Raw genomic sequence first — 23,323 nt, 5'->3', positions numbered from 1 at the left:
GACCAGTGTGTACCCCAAATATTTCTGTCCTAACTCGTAGGGTCTCTTGACGACTCATGTGGTATGAGTCATAGAGTCACCGAAGAGGGGTCCCTCATATACTGTCCAGACTACAACTCGAGGTGATGAGTCACAGTGAGTCCTTACGAGTTGTATAGTGACCCATAGTCACTAGCAATAATTTTTCATCTTTTAACTGGGGCACTTTGGATATTTTCCCTTTTTTCCAACAGCAACCCACGACTTAAAACCCTATTGGAGACCTCATTATCATCCATAACATAATCAAAACAACTCTCAAGGCTCTCGTAAATTATCTCAAGAAAAAATACTTAGTTTTTTCGAGGTTGGCAATCAAAACTTCCAAGAGTAATTCCTTCTTCAAATTTCTTGGTGATTAAGGCATGTGACTCTACCCTTAAATTTGTTTTACTTAAAGCATGAAATTAAATGATTTCTTATATAGATTTGAACATGGGTTTTGATATAGGTTGAGGGTTTTGGAGTGAATATTTCTTAAATTATTTTTGCATAATTTATTATGCATTATTTATGATTTATTAATGGTTTTGAACTCGTAGAGTGAATGGGCATGGTGAATAAACTAAGGGGGTCTTGATTTCCCCTAACTTAATGATTTTGTCTTGACATATGGTTTTTGGAATTGTGTTCCCTCAACCTATTTGTGAAATTGATATTGAGATATAGTTTTGTCACATGGTTTGAGTTGCTCACTTGATCTATTACATACATAAAAGGCTAATGAACCATGGATTGATTTTTAACTGCACCTTGGGAATTATGAATTTCCCATGTGAATGAATAATTTAACCATAGGGGTTGTGAATTCCTCGATGGATAATTCATATGGCATGATAATGTAACTTGTAAATGAAGTTGGTATGACGATACCAACGATTTGCCTTATTGAATGAATTGGTTCGATGAATGAAAATGTGTGAAAATTGTTTTAATTGGTCATAAAAGAAGATTATGTAGCTTGGCCGTGAAAGTGGAGGTCCCAAGGGACCAATACTGGAAACTATATTTATCGGTGTGGGGGTATAAATGACCGGGTGGTTCGAGTTCTCCTTATTAAATGACTGGGTGATTTAAGCCCCACACGTTAAATGACTGGATGCTTAAGCCATACTTGATTTATGACTGGAAGGTTCGAGTCCCCCGTGGTACAAATGTACATATGATTATTCTCTGGTTCGTGCGACTACACGTACTGGGGATCTTTCAAATAGGGGAGAGCTGAGCCCATATAGCCCATGGGTGATTTTTTTGGTGGTTAGGCTACACAGTCCAGGCTAATATTTTAAAGTTCATGTTAAGCCTTGTTCCCTATCCCTGCATTTTATATATGTATATGTATGCATTCATGTATGTGAACATATATATTGAGTTGTACTGGATTTTGAATTTTCATTATATTATCCTTATCCCTGAGTTACATGTTAGCGCTTAACCCGTTAACCATCTCTGGATGTTGTATTTCCATGCAATGCAGGAATCAAAGATACTTCTGCTTTTCCTATGTAGTGATAGAATTTTTGGATTGTCAACAGTCAGCTTAAAGTGGAGAGCCTTCTTTTTCTAGAAGGTCATTACTTCTTGGTTTATCTTTTATCATAAATTTACCCTATTTTTATTTTAGATATAGTCGGAGGCATGTCCCAATATTGGGTCGATTCGATTTGTCATAGAGGCTTATGGATTACTATGGATGAAGTATTGGTCGTGGTTGTATCTTATACTTCTTGAGTTTTGATTATTTTATTGTGTTATATTTTTGGAATTCATTCACTGTTAGTGTATTGAGTTCTATATGACTAGGCAAAAGGGGTGGTCTCCGGTCCACGGCAGACATGGGATGCCTGTCATGGCTAGGCCCTAGTTTGTACCGTAACAAAGTTGGTATCAGAGCCTAGGTTCATGGTCAATTGGGTGTCCACAAAGCCGTGTAGAGTAGAGTCTCTTTTATGGGCATGCCATACTTATAAAAAAGAGTGATGTGCTATAGAAATTAGTACTTTTGACACTTTAAAGGAGTAAAATATGCAAGTTTCTGAGGGCTTTTTCTTAGATTTGATCTATTTTGGGTCTGTTTTGCAGAATACCATGATTTGGATGATAAGTTCATAAAAAGGTAAAAAAATGTGTTTTTGGTTACTTTTGGAGCGATTATGAATGATTGGAATATTTTCCAACTTGATCGTGATTAGTGCATGTTTGAGAATCCAAGAAGAGCTGAAAAACTGACTCCATCTTAGTCAGAGATATATGAGATACAAAACGTGCACTTTTAACACTTAGAAACATATTTTTTATTTCAAGATCCATCTTTGATCTTGGGATTTCATTGTATTGACTTTGATTGATTATTCAATTTACGGTTATGGGTCTTATTTCATCTTATCATTGTGATTTCATTTTTGCTTTCCAATATGAATGTTATTGATTTCTTCATAATCATTAACGGCTAAAATCCATAGTTAGGGTTATGAAAACCCTGGCAAATTAATGAAGTAGGGGAAGTATGATTGTTGATGGAAAATCAATACCTATTCCATACATTATTTTATCTTCAATATGATTGATTTATTAATGGTTGCACACATTAAGATCCTGCATAGATATTACTACTAGCTCTAACAAAGAGGTAGTAACTAGGAAAAGATAAAGAGAACAGTAATTTAGGGAGTTAACAGTCGATCCGTTGAAGCATAATAATATATGCGAATGATTATGAACCTTAATCTAATAACTTAAGACTCAAAAGGTGATAGTTAACTGGGACCAGGGTAAGGTTAGTAAAGAGACACTCTGAGACTCAATAGGTAAAAGGTGAAATCCTCCTGCTCGCCTAAAAAACTATAGGAGGTACACAACTCATCGATTCTGCATGCAAGGTATTGAGTTGGTTCAACAACGCACATAAACCTATAGAGTTAAGATGCCAGGGGGAATGCAATCCTAGTGTTCACTCAAGAGTGATTTTCAACCAAGCTGATATTATTCTGTGTTTGAGACGACTATCCACAAATCCCCCTATTTACTTTCCTATTTTACCCATAGATTGTAACTACTGAGATCTATTAAACCACTTGTTCCCTTAGGATTCGACCCCAACCTTAGTTGGGTTATTATATCTTGACAGCGACCGCATCATCATCTAAAAGGAAGTGTTGCTTGAATGTCATCAAGAAATTGGCGCCTTTGCCGGGGAACACGGTGTTTATTTATGGATTAAGGTTATTGCAGTTCTTGGGCTTTTAGTCTTTCTTTTTGTTCTTAGTTGGGCATATGCTGATGTATGCCTAGCACATGGAGTAGAGGCAATCCCTTACTCCCTATGAATCCGAATCCAGAGAGGATCCTATAAACACCTGGGAGGATGACTGAGCCAAAGAGAGGTGATAATCCTAAAAGGGTTTGTGATATTATACCTCCTACTGAGGGAGTATAAAATATTATTAATCGACAGACTAGTGAGCTATTAGCTCAAACTAAAGCCGAAGAGAGAGCAGCGGAAGAAGCTCAAAGGATAGCTAGGGAGGTGAATCTAGCTAAACTGAGACAAGCAGAAGACCACAGAGCAGCACTTAGTGGGAATCAAGATAGATCTAAAGGTGCATGTGTTCAAGTTATCCATGCATATCAGTATGTGCAGCCAAATATAAATGATGAGAAAGATATGGGTTATGTTGAGCCAACAGAGAATGGAGCCTTAGTACCTCCTATTTTGCCCCCAGGCATCAAATTTGACATTACGAATGCCATGGTCTAACTTCTAAATTTGAAGGGCGTGTTTGCAGGATTGCCTACTGATGATGCAAATTTACACCTTACAAATTTCTTAGGATCAGTAACTCATACACCAATCTAGGGGTAAATCAGAAAGCCCTTAGACTGCGGCTTTTCCCTCTTATCACTTACAAAAGAAGCATATTTATGTTTAGGGGAATTGCTAAGAGGATCTATCATGACTTAGAATGAGTTGCACAGGAAATTCTCAAACAGGTTCTTTCCTCTGTCAAAGATGTTGCAGCTTAAATATGAGATTTATAATTTTAGGCAACTGTAGTCAGAGTCCATGTATGATACTTGGTTTAGGTTTAAGAAGAAGCTGAACTTGGTGTCCAATCATCAATTTTTAGGGAAAAACTTATTGGATATATTCTACAGAACCCTAAACATCAGCTCTAGATCCATGGTAGACACCATCTCTAGAGGAGCTTGTATGAGACTACGTTAGGAGGCAGCTTCGAAGATGTTAGATCGGGTCTCACTCACTAACTGAGGGTGGCAATATCAAGAGGCTGAGAGGGGATCTGGTACTTATGCTATAGATACTTCTTGCGATCAGAGAGCAGCTGATGATACTGTAGTGTAAGAAATCATATTTCTAAGGACTGATTTAGGGGTGCTATAAAAGCATTTTATAGCAATAAATTTTGAGAAAAAGAATGTAGTAGCAGCACAGGGTGAACTTCCAAAGCATATAAGTCTAAATTAGAAACAGAAGCTAACTATTTAGATGGTAGATGGAGGGTTTCTGAGCCCAAGGGCAAGGGAACCAAGGTCAGAACAATTATGTCATACAAAGAGACCAAATAAGAGAGTGAGATGGTGACTGAAGGAAGAAGGATGACTATAGAGAGAAGGGAGATAGATACATTCCACCTGTAGATGGAATGCAGAATCTAGAATGGAGGAGATGCTGGCTAAATTGGTGAAGGGTCAGAAAAATCAGGAGACCAGCCTTAAGAAAATTAAGGCTGATATTTTAGGATTGACCCAGAAGGTCAAGTCTCATACCACTGCTATCAAGTAGTTGGAGCACCAGTTTGGGCAGATGTCAGCAACTCTAAACCAGAGGTAGCCAGGTACCCTTCCTAGCAACAATATGCAAAATCCAAAAAAAGACAGTCACATACTTGCTATTACCACAAGAAGTGGTATAACTACTATGGATCCCCTACTACCTGCTACAAAAATTATTAATGATGAGACACATATTGTTGAGTCTGAAAAGGTGACAATAGATAGAGATGCAGTTTCTAAAGACAAAGGTAAGGGTTCGATCGTTGAGCTAGCTACAAGACAAATTTTGAGACCACCCCCACTTTTTCCTCAGTAACTACTACAGAAGGAAGAGACGCTGAAATATTGAGCCTTAACATACCTCTTATTAAGACACTAGAGTAGATACCTGGATATGCCAGGTTTATGAAACAGTTAATCAAAAGAAAGAAAGGAGTAACTTTTGAAGATGTTAAGGGAATGCACCATTGCAGTGCAGTCACGACTAAGTCCTTGGCACAGAAAAAGAGTGAATTATTTTAAACAATTATCTAATTGTATAGTATACGTAGATGATATATTATTATATACAAAAACCAAAGAAGAACATTTAAGTAAACCACCAGTCTGTTTTGGTTATTATATGTGGGTATAATTTATCTAAGAATGGCATTTCTAAAAGTATATCTTTTCCCAACAATCATGATATGATAAAATAAATTCATATTAGTTACTTTATAGTAGAATTATTCGAAGAATAATATGTTAAGAAGTTTATTAACAATCCCATACTTGTATTTTTACATTGCTAGCTTTATAAGTAATTAAGCTTTCTTCATTATTAAATCCTATTTATCTGATGTGATGGTAGATAAATTTAAAATACTTATTTTGTATGCACTTAGAGATATAAAAGTAGTAGATATAAGAAAAATCATCCCCGGGGTGCTCACTATACCATGCACTATTAGGTCATCCAAATTTGCTCGAGCCTTGTGTGATTTAGGGACCAACATTAATTTGATGCCACTGGTCATCTTCAAGTAACTAGTTTTAAACCCTCTAGAACCGACTTCAGTGCGACTATTGATGGTTGATCGTACAGTAAAGAACCCTATGGGAATCTGGTGTGATATGTTTCAGGGTGGATAAATTCATTTTCCCAGTTGACTTTGTCATCTTGGACTATAAGGTTGACACCAAGATGCCCATTATTTTAAGAAGACCATTCATGGCCATAGGCAGAGCTATGGTTGGCATGAAAAAGGGTGAGCTAAAATTCTGAGTCAACGGTGAGAAAACGATATGTAACATTCAAAAGTTTATGAAGTAGCCAACCGACATAAGGGTAGTGTCGATGATTGATTGTATTGATGACCCTGAAGGATATTCCTATGGGTATCTTGATGAATTTTGAGTAGTCAAGATACCTGTGTCATGCTGAATGTTAAATCAAACACTGCGGGAGGCAACCCATAGGTTTATTGGAGAAGTCTGAGTAACCAACATTGCCATGTCGTACCGCGATATTAAATCAAGCGTAGAGTGGGAGGCAACCCACTATATTTTAGTGTTTATGTTTTTGTTATTTTTGTTTTGGTAGTTTTTTTAGCTTTTGGGCCTTACATGGACTACAGTAAATATTGCTACATTCATCGATTTTCAAGTAAGGGGGTTGTGATCAGCCTATCATGGTCACAAGTCCCATATGGTAAGTTGTGTAGAAAATTGAAAAGTTGAAACTTTGAGGATGAAAAATGGTAAGTTGCGGACTTTGACACCTAACTTTACTTTTGGGACCTAAAATTTAGGTTACGGGACCATAAGTAACTAAAAAAATGTCAATATGCTAAGTTCGAGTTGCGGAAAAGTGGGCCAAAGATTTGGACCGGCACTTGTGGGCTGCAGGTGCTACCTACACCCAGAACCCGATAGCGGGTACAGGGCATGAGTAGGTACTGCGAGTAGGTTAAATTTGAGCCCATTTTTTAATTAAAATTTTGGGCCCACCAATATTTAAATATGACTTATTTCAGCCCTCCACCTATATAAAAATATTCTAACCCTTATTCTAACTCATTATAATCCTGTAAACTTCAATTTTCTCTTTAAATTCAAACTTCCCACCTTAAACATAAACCAACCCCACACTTAAGAAAAGGCAAAATTAACACTTGTTTAAGATACCAACTTGTCCAAAGATACTAGAAACAAGTTTCAATCTGGGTTTTGCTTTAGTTCTTCATTATTCTCTTCTAAATTTTCATATAAGAGGTAGCTTTCTTAGATCCTAATGGTTATTTAATGTTTTATCTATTGTTGAAACTAGTTGATATATGTAATATATTCCTAAATATATTAAAACTATCATGCTTGTATGAGGGATCCTTGAAATAACCTAAAATCTTAATGTAGGGACTTGTTTTGAGTTAAAATATTAAGTTTAGGCCCTAACTGAAAGTTGAACTTGAATGAACGAACGTAATGCCATAAGTTGAACTTGTTTGTTTACTTTGAAAGTCATAATTTTTTATTAGAGTGTATACATTGAACTTGTTGTGGTTTCAAATAGGTTATAGGGTGTGAAAAGTAAGGATAAATCTAAGCTTTTTGAATTTGTGATTTTCTTTAACTTTCACTATCCCTCACTTTTGTTGGAAACTAATATTTGGTTTTTCTGGTATACATGGCACCTAAAGTAGTGAAGAAAAAAGCAACAGGTGGTACTTCAAGGAAACAGGTAGAATCTTTTGAGCTTAGTGGTTTGATAAAGGAGTATTTGAGACAGCATCATGTTGATGCTAAAGTTATAATGACACACAGAGTCACACGAAGACAGACTTGCCAGGCTGCCCAGTCAGCCACAGCTCAGCCAAGAATAAAGTCTACGAGGATATCACCACCACATACTCCTCCACCTGATAATGATAAGGAGGAAGAGAAGGAGAAGACAGAGTTTGAGCTTACTCTACATACTAATGCAAAGGACCCTTAGTCTGAGGAGGGGTCTCAAGATTCTTTTAAAGAGGTAGAGTAGGAGTAGTCATCAGTGGTACCCCAGTCTGAGGGGGGTACAACACAGGCTTTCTATGATGTACATCCAGAGCAGACACCCGGACCTGCCCTAAATGCACCTCCCTAAGAGTGACATCTGAGGTGGTGTGTGGCTAGGATACATAAGATATATGATATTGACAGTCATGTTTGGAATCTAAGTAGTTCTACACGTTGTATCTATGAGGAGCGCTAGATCGACTTATTAGGGATAGAGCAGTTACTACAACTTCGGACATCATTTAATAGGTATCAGCTTGGGTGGATAACTAGGTCACTCGTTTCTTATAGACCGGCTATGGTGCGGGAGTTATATGCATCTTATACAGCCACCATAGTCCTTACCATATGCCATCATCCAGGCCTGATCAGATTTGAACGACAACCCTAGCTTGATCACACACTAGTCAGAGGGGTCGAAGTTAATGTCAGAAAGGAGACTATCCACCAAGTCATGTTCGGCCTAGATTATATTACATTTGCATCTACAGCAGAGTGCAACCACAGACTGAGAATCGCATGAGATCATCATAATATGCAGGATACTGAGAAAAAATTTGAGAGGTTTGAGATGGCTAAGTGGATAGCCGATTATATTTCACTACAGGGTGATAAGGCCTCATGGATTGAGGGGCCAACTGTGATTAAGAAGGGTCTGTAACCACTAAAGGCCAGATTTTGGTGGTTGTTGATTTATTACCACCTACTTCCTACTACTTCAAATAACACATTAATATGGGAAGATTAGTTTCCTTCTTAATGGTTGGTTATGATATTTATTTAGTTTCTATCCTCACGCATAAGCTACATGATAAGCCTTTGGTAAGCTGACTAACCTGCCATTTCCTTGTATGATTCAAAGGCTATGCGATGAGGCAGGTGTGGTTGAGTTACCAGGTATTAATAAGAGGGTGAATGTAACATCGAATATGCAGATAAAGACCATGAAGGGTCTGGAACGTCCAGACACTTCTAAGAGATCTAGACAGCGGGCAGCAGTACCATAGGCCTAGTCTAAGGGGCCGTCAATTTTTGTAGAGCCTGATGAGGCATATATATATAGTGCAGGTATTGGTATAGACATAGATATAGGGGATCAAAAAGATGTTTTGCATTTGAGTACTCATGGAGAGGGAACAAGCTACTTCTGCTTCAGCCTTGGCTTCGACCTTAGAGTCAGTTGGTGCATCTACAGAGCCTGCTTACCCATCCATTATAGCTCCTACGACAGGTATGATTACTATATCCAGTGAGTTTTTATAGAGCCTAGTGGAGAGAAAGAAAGCTACAGTCGTTCGGTTGAACATTGTCGAGATCGAAATGACTACCTTCTTTGGGCAAATGAGATTAGGGATCAGGATAAGATTTAAGTAGGCTGAGGATTGATAGGAGGCTTCTTAGAGAGCCGCACTATTAGAGATGTGTGTTGAGTTTTAGAAATAGATTAATGAGCTGGAAAGATAGGTTATATCCTGATATACAAAGATAGGTGTGCTAGATTCAATTCAGATGAGAGAGGATTTTGAAATCCTACGAGCAGAGTTATGCTTTCTTGAAGAGAGTCGTGTCGCTATTACTCCCTAAATGATACCCTATGTAGTCTAAATATCACCCTGCATGCACCGCGATAGTTTGACTTCTTTGCGGAGGATGATGATGAGGTCCTAGCAGTTGGGACCAGGAGCGGTCACTTACATAATTTGTAGGATCCTGTTATAAGAGACAAGGAGGCCCTTACAAAAGATATACATGATTCTTTAGATACTATATTCATAGATAGGTAGAGACAGATATTATAACAATGGGTACATCATCCAGTAGTGCACCATCGCCACTGCCGCCTCTGCCAGCTTTTATGCTCCCATCCAAGGCTTCCGACTCGGGTACGCTTACTGCATCCCAAGTATGTTCTCAATTCACTATGTTTTGTTTTGTTTTATTTTAGCGCGTTGATGATAGTGCATAGTTTGTAGTTGGGGATGGGCATGCCATGCCACCGTGGGTTTTTTTTTGTCATGCTTTTTTTCCTATCAATCGCGGTATGGTTGTAGAACTAGCATGTCTAGGATAATTATGTGTTGTATTATGTTTTTCTTCATATTATGTTATTTTTGTGTAACTAGGATTTTGAGTATTTAGGGCAGTAGTCAGATTTTGATTGATTTTTATAACCCTCCAAAATATTATGATTTAGAACTGTGATGATGTACATATATGTGAACTTTGTGGATCTCATTATGGGATTAGTATTAGGGACATGATAACCATTTATTGACAATGCCATGAACTGAATAGGTAGTAGTTAGTAAGATGACTCAGAGCTATGTGAGTGTGAGATGCTACCTAGTTCTCTTTGTATGTTAAATTCAGAACTTTCCTAGTTAGTCTTGCTAAGGTTGAAGGATAGTCGATTAGGAAAGGATCATAGGCCATTTTTTATTCTAGTCCACTTTTATCCTAAATAACCTTCCATATGCAAATTGTATCCCTTGATCCCTATTTTGAGCCTTATAGTCTATTTTTCTTATTACATATTTCACCTTCCTATTTATATTATAATGAATCTATTTTGGCTCTGGTCCTCCTTGGATATTGTGCACCTCAATACAGGTAAAAATCCTAAGTTGAGGGTGGCTATCATAGGGGTGCATAGTGTAAAATAGGTATGAAGAAGGGTAAAATAAGAGAAAATGTTAGTAGGGCTGGGTGTGGTAGAAAAAAAAGAAAAAAAGGAAAATTGTGAAAAAAAAAAGAATAAAAGGACACACTCAAACTGAATGTGCAATAAAAGAACAAAATGGAAAAATAAGGTGGAATAAAAGGCAATTGTCTAGTTAGTGACACCCCAAAAGTTGGTGTAGTGCCAAGAAAGGTTAGTCAGTTTAAATATCCATACCTACTATACCATCCCCAAGCCTACATTACAAGCCAAGAAAAGTCCTATAATGATCCTGACTTAACTATCTAAATGATAAGGTAAAGAAAATAAGGGTAAGCTTATGGTATTTAACATGCATTGATTGGAACTTATTTGTTGAGTGTGAGTGTCTCTGAACCGTCCCTGTATTGACATATATGATTTCATATAAGTGAGTGGGACATTCTTATTGTGAGGGCACTTGAGTTATGTTGCTAGCTATATGCTTGTTTCGAGTAGTGTAATTTGTACATATGAGTGGTTGTATGTTGCTAATGTACTTGCCATACCTTGATTTCTTTATGTCACATTGTTGTGCTTCATATTCACACATGGTTAGTTTTGAAAAAGAGATGTAGGATGGGATGTTGTGCTTTGAACTAAATGTGATGATTGACTGCCTTGAAAATCTTAGATTCTCCTAATTAAGCTTCGTTTTTGTTTCTTGTATTTTTGTTGCCTGAGGACATGCAAACATTCTAAGTTGAGGGTGTTGATGTGTTATAGAAATATAGCACTTTTGATGCTTAAAATAAAAAAAATGCAAGTTTCTGAGGGTTTTTTGTTAGATTTGATCTGTTTTGGGTATGTCTTGCAGAAAATCATAATTTGGATGATAAGTTCGTGAAAATGGTAAAAAAGGTATTTTTGGTTACTTTTGGAGAGATTATTGATGATTGGGATGTTTTCCAGCTTGATCGTGATTAATGTGTGTTATGGGGGTCGAATACGATCTAAAAAATGGAATTCTAGCACCTACCAAGTCAACATGTGGCTGCAAGGAGAACCTACAGACTGCATGTACACAAAGCAGGTTCTAGAAAGTCCAAACCCCTAGAGCTAAACATTACAAGATTTTTGCTCCTGCTACTTGCGCCCACTACCTGTGCCTGGGTTGCAGGTAGTACCTGCGCCCTGCCAGACCGCAAGTATAGGGAGTAGGTGACCACCGACCCGGTTTTATCCTATTTCCTTCGGGCTTAGTTTTTAGGGTTTTCTCTTATACTATAAATACCATTTATGTACTTGTCAGAGATAGATGAGATATACAAAAAAAATGCACTTTTAACACTTAGAAAAATGTTTTGATTTCAAGATCCATCTTTGATCTTGGGATTTCATTGTATTGACTTTGACTGATTATTTAGTTTACGGTTGTGGGTTTTCTTTCATATTATCATTGTGATTTCATCTTTGCTTTCCAAGATAAATTCTATTGATTTCTTCACAATCATGAGTAGCTAAAACCCATAGCTAAGGTTATGGAAACCCTAGCAAATTGACGAAGTAGGGGAAGTGCGATTATTGGTGGGAAACAAATACCTATGGCATGCATTGTTTTATCTTTGATATGATTTATATCTTAATGGGTGCACACATTAATATCCCACCTAGATTTTACTACTTGCTCTAACAAAGGGGTAACAACTAGGGAAAAATAAAGACAACAGTAATTTGGGTATTTAATAGTCGATCCATTGCAGCATAACGTTATATACGGATAATTATTAGCCTTCATCTAATAACTTGAGACTCAAAAGGTGATAGTTAACTAGGACCATGGTAACGGTAAGTAAAGTGACACTCTGAGACTTAATCTTAAGTCTTTGTTTTTGGGATCCTTTTTCAATTTTCCAATTGCCCTGCACAATCTTAAGATTAGATGTTTACTATATTTAAAAAAGATATGTATGACTTTAAATATGTTGCAATTGCTTACCATTCGAATGGATACATCCACCTAGTTTGAACTGGACCGCCTAACCGAGATTCGTACACAAGGTAAATGGGAAGATGCTCCATCACATTGAAGAACACTGGCGGAAAAATCTTCTCTAGCTTGTTGGTGATAACAACAATATTACTTTCCATTCGCGCTAGATTTTCTTCTTTTAATGTGGTGGCACATAAGTTTTTAAAGAACAAATTGATCTCTGCTATTGGTTAGCTATTTTCAAGTAACTAAGTCACCAACCAAACCACATTCAAAACAAAAAAATCCCCTTTAAAGTTCCTACACTTACCAATTTTCAAGTGACTAAGTCATCAATCAAACCACATTCAAAACAAAAAAATTCCTTTAAAGTCCCTACACTTAACCATTTTCAAGTAACTAAGTCACCAACCAAACCACATTTAAAAAAAAATCCTTTAAAGTCCCTACACTTAACCATTTTCAAGTGACTAAGTATCAAAACAAAACCACATTCAAAATAAAAAATTCCCTTTAAAATCCCTACACTTAACCATTCTCAAGTAACTAAGTCACCAACCAAACCATATTCAAAATAAAAAATCCCCTTTAAAGTCCCTACGCTTAACCATTTTCAAGTGACTAAGTCATCAACCAAACCACATTCAAAACAAGCAACAACAAGATGTCAACAACAATGCTGGTGAATCGAACAAAGCCACACACGTCTTCACTAGACTTCAATATGAACAATAACAAGAAGATAACAATAATTCTAGTGAATCGAAAAAGGTCACACACGGCTTCACTGGACTTCAATATGAATAATAACAAGAAGATAACCACTTACCTTTGCTTGGCCTAAATTAAAGTGAAAGAGATCGATAAGCGGTCACTGAAAAAAATAGTTAAGCAATCCTTATACCGGATTCGGAATTGTCAAATAGTAAAATTATTACAAAGAATAATCTTTCGGTTAAATTATTACAATAATTTAGCAAAGGAATAGGAATACAATTTTCCCCCCTAAAATTAAACAATTAATGAGTAAAATGGAGAAATAAGTGTCAAGACTAACCAAAATTTTAGGTAATTCAAAATCAAATTAATGTAGGAACAAGCCTAACATTAGCTAATTCAATCTCAAATTCCAAAAATTAGCTAAAATCTATCTAAATAAAATAAATATTCAAACCTTAGAACTCAAACCACAACCAATTGACGAAATTAACACTAAGATATTTGTATGTAGACTTTTAATATTTTTAGATATTAAAAAACGAGTTTGTGGATACTAAAATAAGCTAAATTTAGTTAATGAGTTGTAGTTAATTGTTACCTTATCCAAAATTGAAAGTTAAGATGGAATAGTTCCTTGAAGATTTGATTAAAGCTAAAAAGAATCCAAGAAGTTGAGTAAAAACTTCCTTGAAAGAGAAAGAACAATGGAGATTGGAGGGTTTAATGTTAAAGTGTGATATTTGTAGGTTTTAGCATGTTCTTGCTATTTTGGAAGGGTGAAATGAGGGATTTTGGGTGTGTTTTTGTGTTATTATTATGTATTACGGGTCGGGTCGGGTTATTCAAAAATATTTTTTAAAAAAATAATTTTGAAATTAAACTTTAACAAATTACAATTAATAAATTACAAAAATAAGTTAATAAATTAATTTTTTTTAACAAATTAAAATTTTAATAAATTCTATACTATTTATAACAACATTCAATTAATTTAATACAATTCGTATATATATAAAGACACAGTACATACACTGTGTATGGGACCGGGACAACATCCAATTAATTTAATACGATTTGTATATATATAAATCAGATAAGTAGTTATTTTATCATCACATTAACACGAGTAGTATATTTTCTTAATCGTATAATAATATCAATGAATTTTGTAAATTACGATAAATTTTTGGTTAATTAGCTTTTAAATACAATATTATGTATATATATATATATACCTCGTAATACTACTCTTACGTTATTACAACTTCAACAACATACGCATGTCTACATTGACCCAAAATAGTATATCTACTTCCTTAACAGTATGATATATATCAACGTATCATGCAGCCTATTTTGATATATAGATTCAGTTATCTAGCTTTCGATTACTACATACGTCACTACACGAGATATACGTATATATACATATATTCAATTGTTTATCAGCTTTCACATACGTACTATAAACATCATATACACGATTTTACTACCCCATAATAATATACAACGTATTTCACAAATACTCAGATGAATTATAGATTACATTATCTTATGTCATTAATATACATTCACTGTATAATATGTATATAATATATATATATATATATATATATATACACACACACACATATACATACTATCGACTATATCAAATTCTAAATACGTACTATATATATCACATACGTACACAAGTATATTATCCAATAATATAATGCGATGTGTTTCTTATACATACTCAGATGAGTGATCGATTAATTATATTTGGTTATCTTAATATACTAGGTTTTGACTACATTGTTCATCAATCGATCACTACATGATATATATATATATATATATATAAAAACTCTTGAATGCGTATATATATATATCACATCTACAAGTATATTACCTTATAATAGAACACGTTCATTATATTTTGATGAATTATCGGTTATATATTACATTATTATGACTGAAATAGTAACATAATAACATTATCTCAGCGGTATGATATATATATATACACATATTCATTATACAAAGATTATGCATGTTTAACGTCATTTAACGCATACACAAAGGAAAATATTCATTTTATATATTGAAACATAAGTAAAAGGTAAAGATTATGTTTAACGTAATTTGTTTATTTTATTTGATATATTTTTTAGTGTAATTTTGTCACAAAATTTAAGAATGATTGATTTTTATTATTATTATACTAGTTATCGACTACGTGTGATTAGTGTAATTTTAAAAAATTATATATATATTACACAATATATATAATTATTTTTAATGAAACTAATATATATATTTGATTACATATATATAATTATTGGTTACTAAAAATTATTTACTTTTAAATTTTTTTAGTTCAAAAACCGACCACTAATGGTCATTTTTTTAAATTATTTTTTTATTTTAATTAAAAAACTGACCATAAGTGGTTGATTTTTTTAAAAGTATTTAAAAAAAATTAAAACCGACCACTAGTGCTCGGTTTTTTAAAAAATAAATTAAAAAAGAATTTTTAAAAATCGACCACAAGTGGTCGATTTTTAAAAATATTTTTCAATTATATTTTAAAAAAACCAACCACAAGTCGTCGGTTTTATTATTTTTCTTTAAATTTTATTTGTAAAATAAATAATAATTAATATAAAAATTATTGAAATAATTATTTTAAATTTTTAAAATATAAAAGCGACCACATGTACTCGCTTTTACAAAAAAATTTAAAAAATTAAAAACCGACCACTCCGACCACAATGTGTGGTCATTTTTTCAGTTTTTTTTAGTAGTGTAAGGCAAGAGTTATACATTTTCTCATAAATCAAAATATAATATGGTAGTGTCAACTCTTATCCATTGGGCATAACTTGTTTGAAAATTCTTGGGTTAAGTGTTGCTTTTAAGATAAGAGTTATAGAACATCTCATAAATCAAAATACAATGTGTTAAATATCAACTCTTGCCCATGGGGCATAACATGTTGCTTGAACGTACTTGGTCTAAATCTTGCTTTTAAGGAAAGAGTTTAAAAGTATCTCATAAATCAATACGCAATGTGGTACAGTCAACTTTTGCCCATGGTGCATAACTTATTGTTTGATGGTCCTTGGGCTAAGTCTTGCCTCTAAGGCAAAATTTATAAAACATTTCATAAGTAAAAAACACAATGTGATAGTGTTGAATCTTGTCCAATATACGTAACTTGTTGTTTGAAAATCTTTGAAATAAGTTGTGTCTCTGAGATAAGAGTAGTAAGACATCTCATAAATCAAGACATAACGTGTTAGTGTCAATTCTTTCCTGTGTGAAATAACTTGTTGCTTGAAACTCCTTGAGTTAATTCTTGCCCTAAGATAAGAGTTATAAAATATCTCATAAATCAAAACACAATGTGGTAGTGTCAACTCTTGACCATATAACGTAACTTTTTTTGAAAGTCCTAAGTCTTGACTTTAAGACAAGATTTATAGAACATATCATAAGTCAAGATATAATGTGGTAGCGCAACTTTTGTCCATGGGACGTAACTTGTTGTTTAGAAGGAATTGAAGAAAAAAATAATAAAAGTTGCGAAAAAAGAAAAAAATGAGGAAAAATATTTTAAAAATAAAAATAAAAAATAAAAAAGAAAAAGAAAGAAAATATAGGAGTTGAGGAGAGAAAAAAATAAAGACCAAGAAAAAAGAAAAAAAAAAGACACAACAAAAATACAGGTTGAAAAAAATTAAAAAAAGAAAAATTAAATAAAAATAAAAAAGAGAAAAAAATTTAAAAAATTAGTAATAGTGAGGAGAAAAGAGAAAAATTAAGGATAAAAAAAATAAAAAAATAAAAATAATGAAATAAAAAAGAGAATAAAATAAAATAAGAGTTAGAGAAAAACTAAAAAAACTAAAAAAATAAAGTAAAATAAAAAGAAAAAAAAAGAGAAGTTGAAGATAATAAAAAGCAAAAATAAATAAAAGTTGAAAGATAGATAAGTATGAAATTGTTTAGAAATATATGAGATATATAGAGATAAATAAGTAATTATTTTATGTATAAAATAAAAGAAAGAGTAATTTTGTATGAATTTTCTTATGAAAAAAGGGCAGCCATTACGAAGGCTATGAAGTTTATCCAAATGAATGCAGTTCATTCAGGTTTCTAGAAAAAGTAAGTACATCTAAATTCTAATCCAGTTCATTCTCGTTTCGATGTGGCATAAGTCTATTCGCTCTCTTAAATTTCTTGGGGCCAGGGATGCATGTGCTTCTAGTCTAGCCATGACAAGAAAGTAGAAACGAAATATCAACACTTCTGGTTTAAAGAAGAAGAAATTCTGTGGAGATAGATGGCAGGGATCAGTTGCTATTCTCCTTTGCTACTCTCTTCTCGGAGGTACGTTACACCTTATGTTTCTCTGTCAATTTAGTTGTTTATTCATTGTATTTGATTTCAGAGAATGAATGAATGAATAATTTATTTTCTTGCATTGTTTTCTCCCTCTTATTTATGTTATAAATACTATACCTAGCTACGGATGGGAATACATACTTTTGTTTTAGATGTCATATTGTACCCTCCTCGCTCTCTAATATACAAGTTGGGGATTTATGTGTATTATCAGCATCTTGGGATCATCTTTGTTGGTTGTCAAAGGGAAACCTCTTAGGAGAGCTTTTCTAATTAAAGCACAAGTTGAATTCGTGAATGCTGAGGAGGCGAAGAAACTTGTAGCTCTTGAGGGATATGCAGTACTAGATGTGCGTGACAAAACTCAATTCGAGAGAGCTCATATCAAAAACTGCTATCATGTACCACTCTTTGTAGAGAACACAGATAATGACTTAGGTAAGTATGTAAAATCATTACTGCTACTCTATCTTACTTGTTTCTGTTAGGCAGAAATCTGGCACTCATCTCGATTCATCCTATTCTTGGTTACTCAATGCTGGGTCCCTATAGTATATTGTTCATGCTCCAAATATCCAGCTCTGGTGTACAAAAGGAAGAACAAATTCAACTGAGATGTGAGAACACTTGTAGATCCCCTAATTTAAGTTTAGCTCCTAGAAAAATTAAAAGAAAATCAGGTATATGTTCAGAGAAGTCCATTTTTCAATTAAAAAGAAGAAGATGAAGAATTTCATGACTTTGTTTTCTTATAGAGAATGCCATGACTTTATTGAACTGGCCAGGAAAGTAACAAGATGAGTGAATGAGAGTGCTGTTAGAAATAAGGAATTGTATTTTCCAAGATATCAAATCTAGTGAATAGAAGAATTATAAAAATAAATCGTGGATTTCTTGTTTCTGTGGATTGCTTCTTAATCTGTGAGGTCAGGACAGAGGGGTTGCTGCATTGGTATTTGGTTGTGAATTGACCAGTGCCTTTTTATTTTCTGCAGGGACGATAGTAAAGAGGCAGTTGCACAACAATTTTGCTGGTTTATTTTTCGGACTGCCATTTACTAAGCCCAATCCTGCGTTTGTGCAATCTGTTAAAAGCCAATTTTCTCCTGAAAGCAAGTTGCTACTTGTCTGTCAAGAGGGTCTAAGGTAAGTTTATTTTCTGGTTACTGTTAGGTGAGTTCAGGGTTAATATTCCAAGTGAATTTATCTTCATTTTGATTGAACTAAACCAAATATGGAATTATGAAAATGAAATGCCTGGCCTGATCTCCACTTTGGTGCTCTCTCAATATCATGTAAATAGAATGGCAAGCACCGTGCCACGTGATTTAATAACAATGTGAAGACAAGTGTATTGAAGTGTATTTATATTTCTTCACATGTTGCTTGACGTATTACATGTTTAAACGAAAGAAACTTTTAAAAATTTGTTTTGTGGGTGATTTCGTTAGAGAGACATCTGTTTGTGTGCGTTCTGTACGAGTCAGTGGGGAGATGTGTGCTGATACAGTTGATTCTTGATGTCCTAAGAGGCAATAGAGGGTAGCCTGGTGCATTAAGCTTCCTTCTATTTACGTGGTCCATGAAAAGGTCAGACCACTTTGAGTTAACTGTATGTAACTTTACCTTTTAGCAAGAGGCTATTTCCTTGGCTTAATCCTGTTACCTCCTGGTCGCTGGGGCTACTACCCCGTTTCATTTATCTACTCATGCTTAAGCAATGCATCATACAGTTTTCTGTATGGTTTGTTGGGCTCAAATTACATTCTCGTAGTTGGATCATTATATAGTCTTGTCTCATCACATTCCTGTGAAAGGTAGAGGTTTTGATCCAGAATGTAAGTGGCTGAGGAGAAATCGTACTTTGTGCATGGGTATTAGTGCTCAAATGTCTTTTTCAAGTTAGTTATAAGTATATTTGAATTGCACTTATGTATTCTCAGGGAACTTTGCTTATTCGTAAGTGTTATAGTCGTTTTCATCATTGACATGTTTAGTCCTTGTCAGAAATAGTTAGAGAATAGTACTGGACTTGCCAACTTCGGATTCCTTCAGAGATTTGTCCGCTTAGGGTTGACATCATGTAAATTGTACCGACACATTCTACAAAGCTTCTTGATTCAATATTATACCCTAGACGTAATTTAGCATTAGCTTCTTTCTTTTCTTCTTCCTTTCCCTGCTTTCTACTGTTCCATCGATCACTTTCATTTCCAATTTTACATTTGTTGGATCTATAATATTTGGCATCAGAGAATATCTTGTTCTCTGTGGGTTGTAACAAGGAAAATGATATGAGCGAGATCAAATCTATGCTTGAGAGAATGACTTTCGAAATGACCAACTTCTCTGTTAGGCAGTTCCATCTGGAAGGGCCAGCATGAGAAGTCTCTTGCAGTACTCAGGGAGACTATTGATGAATCAAAGAAGTATGATAGAGGAAAGTGTACAAACTGTCTAAGGGAGGTGGTGATATCTACACTATGTTTGGGAATCCTATGGCTTGAATGAATTAGAGTCAAGGAGTACAACAATCACCAGGGATGTAGCTGTTGCGGTTTGGATTTATGCCTCCATTCCAAGCTAATATGAATGCATCAACACCTCAGGGATAGACTTCACAAGGAATGCCTCTGGGAACCAGTTGCTGCAGGGCCACAAGGAGGTTTAGCTTTTGGAGCATCAACTGGTAACAACTCAAGAAGTCAGTCAATGACCAGGTTCACTAAGTGGGCGTTTGGCTGTGAAAACTAAAATTTTTGAAGTTGGAGTTTGAGTTGAAGTTGGAGTTGGAGTTGTGTTTGTCCATGAATATAATTGGAGTTGTTTTGAATTTTTGTGAGAGAAGGAAGATGAAAAAAGTGAAAACAACTTTTTCTTGTTTTACACTTTTCCAAATACAACTCCAAATTGTATTTGGAATTCTCATGGCTAAACATCAACTTGGAGTTGTATTTGGCATAAAGTGAGATTTTTTTCCGAAAAAGTGAACTTTTTCATGGCCAAACGGGCCCTAAGCAAGGTTCTATGGAACAAATTTGAAAGCATGGCTTTACAAGGCAGAACAATACTTTTCTATGGATCAAGTTGTGTATAATCAGAAGGTTAAGATAGCTTCCATTCATTTTGATGATACAGATATACAGTGGCATCTAGCTTATTTGAAAAGTAGGACTCATTTACCCTATCATGCTTGGGAAGAATAGTATATGCATTAATTGATAGGTTTGGGACTGAACTTAAGCTAGTAAAACAGGTTGGTCAGGTTGACGAATATCAAGAAGAGATTGATATAATTATGACTAGGTTAGTCATACTCCCTGAATATGCAATAAGTGCTTTCATCACTTGATTGAAGCCTGATTTGGGGCTTACAGTTAAGAACTGTAGACCTTATTCTTCCCACAGGTTTACCACTTGGCAAGGAACACTGAGCCTTAGGTGAATGATTAGCTGAGATTGGTAAATCAGTTCAATGCAGTGGGGATGGTTCTCAGTAAGAGAGGGATCATAGTTCATTATCTTAAGGGGCAGGAACAGTAGAGGGGGACATCTTAAGGACTCTTCTGTAGATATGAACAGAAAGACTTCCAGAAGACTTACACTGGCTGAGATGAGTGAGAAAAGACAGACGGGATTATGTTTCTTATGTGATGATAAGTTTGTACCTGGACATGAGTGTAACTCCAATAAGTAGTTGTATTTATTAGAGAAGATAGCTGATGATAGTGATGCAAATTAAGTAATAGAAGTGGAGGACTAGGAGGAAGTTGAAGAGGATGGTGGCCTAGTGGAAGATTGTGTGAAATCTCTATAAGAAGGGAAGTATGGTGCAATCTCTGTGCATGCTGTTAACGTAGTTCCTGGTTTCAATACTCTCAGGATCATTGGTTACACAGAAGATGGTCCATTAACCATATTGATTGACCCTGAAAGCTCACACAATTTCATTGATGATTAGCTGATCAGGAGGCTTGCAGGGAAACATACAAACTATCAGGTCTCTGTTTATGAATGTGGTTGATTGTCACGACCCAATTTCTCAGGTCATGATGGCGCCTATCATAACCCACCAGTAGGCAAGCCAACTCTTAGTCCAAAACGGCTAGTAACGGACTACTTAATAATATAAGGAAAAGAATGCGGAATAAATGAAACTAAAAATCAATACATAATAAAACCCCAAATTCCTAGTGGTATCAGTACAAGAGCTTCTAATATCACAAGAGTACAAAAGTGAAACAACAACGGAACTACATTGATACAACTTATCTCTGAACACAATATATAGATTAGTCTAATACAAAAGAGAGAGAGATAAGTAATACTCTGAACGTCAGGAGCTCACTCTAAGTCTCTGAACCATGGCTGCTCCGCGCGATGCACACATCAACGACGATAACCCGTATTATGATCTGCAGGCTGCAGAAGTGTAGTATGAGTACCAAACGAATGGTACTCAGTAGGCAACTGCCAACCGAGCTCCAAAGTCAAAGAAGATTTATACAACATATAAACAGAATGGAATCTACACCCAAGAGTCCAGAAATCATATAACAAGTCAATGAGAATAATAAGGGATAGCTATCCTGCTCAAGCCCAAGAGTCTAACATAATAAGACTAAGGAAGTATTAGGATGAACTATCCTATTCCAGCCGCTAGGGGTGTGCATAGGTCGGGTTGGTTCGGTTTTTCATTAAAATATAATCAAACCAATAACGTCGGTTTTCTAAATCTATAAACCAACTCAAACCACTATACAATCGGTTTTTTTATTTCGGTTTTAGTTGGTTTTTTTCGGTTTTTCAGTTGTCTCGGCTTTTTTACAATTATAATGTGATTGAAGAAAAAATTAAATGTTTTCACTAAAAAGATTAAAGAACAATGGTTATAGAATAGTTCCAATAAAAATTAAGTTGGCAAATTACTAAGACGTCTAAACTACTATCTCTCAAAGTAATATTATGTGGATACCTGGTGGTTCAATTTCTAAGTCACTAGTCATAGTAGCTTGTATGAAAGTTCCATTCTCATAAAATGTGAGCATACAAAAGAATGAAGAATTAGAGTCAACTTATTAAAAGCTTAACTACATAAAATAATTAACTATAACATAATTCCATAAGAAAAAAGAGAAAGAAGAGAAACAACCTAAATTATAACTTGATGAATGTGGAGAATGAGAAAAGTAAGATGAAAGTAAGATGAGGAAATAATGAGAACTCTCTGAAAACTTGGAAAGTAAAATGTAAAGCGAAGCAATTGAAGAGTTTTAGTTTTTTATATTAAAATTGGGCTTTGTATTTATTAGTTACTAATGGACAAATATTATAATTAAAGGCCAAGAATATATATCTATTTTCTGAATATAAAAAAGTAATAAAAGTAATTAGAAAGTAGATTATAAGTAGTATTTTTTTTACATATAAGAAATTAAAATTATATATGTATTATGTTGGTTCGGTTTGGGTTCGGTTTGATTTTATTTTTGCTAATACCAAACCAAACCAAGAATGATAGGGTTTTTTTTCCAACACCAAACCAATCAAACCAAATCATAAGTCAGTTTTTTTCCTTGGTTTGATTTGATTCATCGGTTCGGTTTGACTTAGCTGTTCGATTTGTACACCCCTACCAGCCGCAATCAATAGATGTCAATGCTATACCGTATATCCCAGGCCAATATACGAATGAAAAGCAAAGGAAGATA

General features: G+C 34.6%; 1 protein-coding gene across 1 annotated transcript in view; it reads left to right on the top strand.

The window, feature by feature from the left end:
* Nucleotides 1-17,212: 17,212 nt before the first annotated feature.
* LOC107863725 (rhodanese-like domain-containing protein 9, chloroplastic) overlaps nt 17,213-23,323 on the top strand; it is an 18,107-nt gene continuing 11,996 nt past the window's right edge. Inside the window, exons 1-4 of the mRNA XM_016709829.2 lie at nt 17,213-17,372; nt 17,458-17,597; nt 17,827-18,050; nt 18,608-18,758. Coding sequence (XP_016565315.1) covers nt 17,551-17,597; nt 17,827-18,050; nt 18,608-18,758 — 422 coding nt within the window. The 5' untranslated portion in view covers nt 17,213-17,372; nt 17,458-17,550. The remainder of the gene's footprint in view (nt 17,373-17,457; nt 17,598-17,826; nt 18,051-18,607; nt 18,759-23,323) is intronic.

Source organism: Capsicum annuum, chromosome 3 (assembly GCF_002878395.1).
Source record: "Capsicum annuum cultivar UCD-10X-F1 chromosome 3, UCD10Xv1.1, whole genome shotgun sequence".
Classification (NCBI taxonomy): domain Eukaryota; kingdom Viridiplantae; phylum Streptophyta; class Magnoliopsida; order Solanales; family Solanaceae; genus Capsicum; species Capsicum annuum.
Note: the sequence above shows the minus strand (reverse complement) of the source record. Positions and strands in the feature narration are given on the sequence as shown.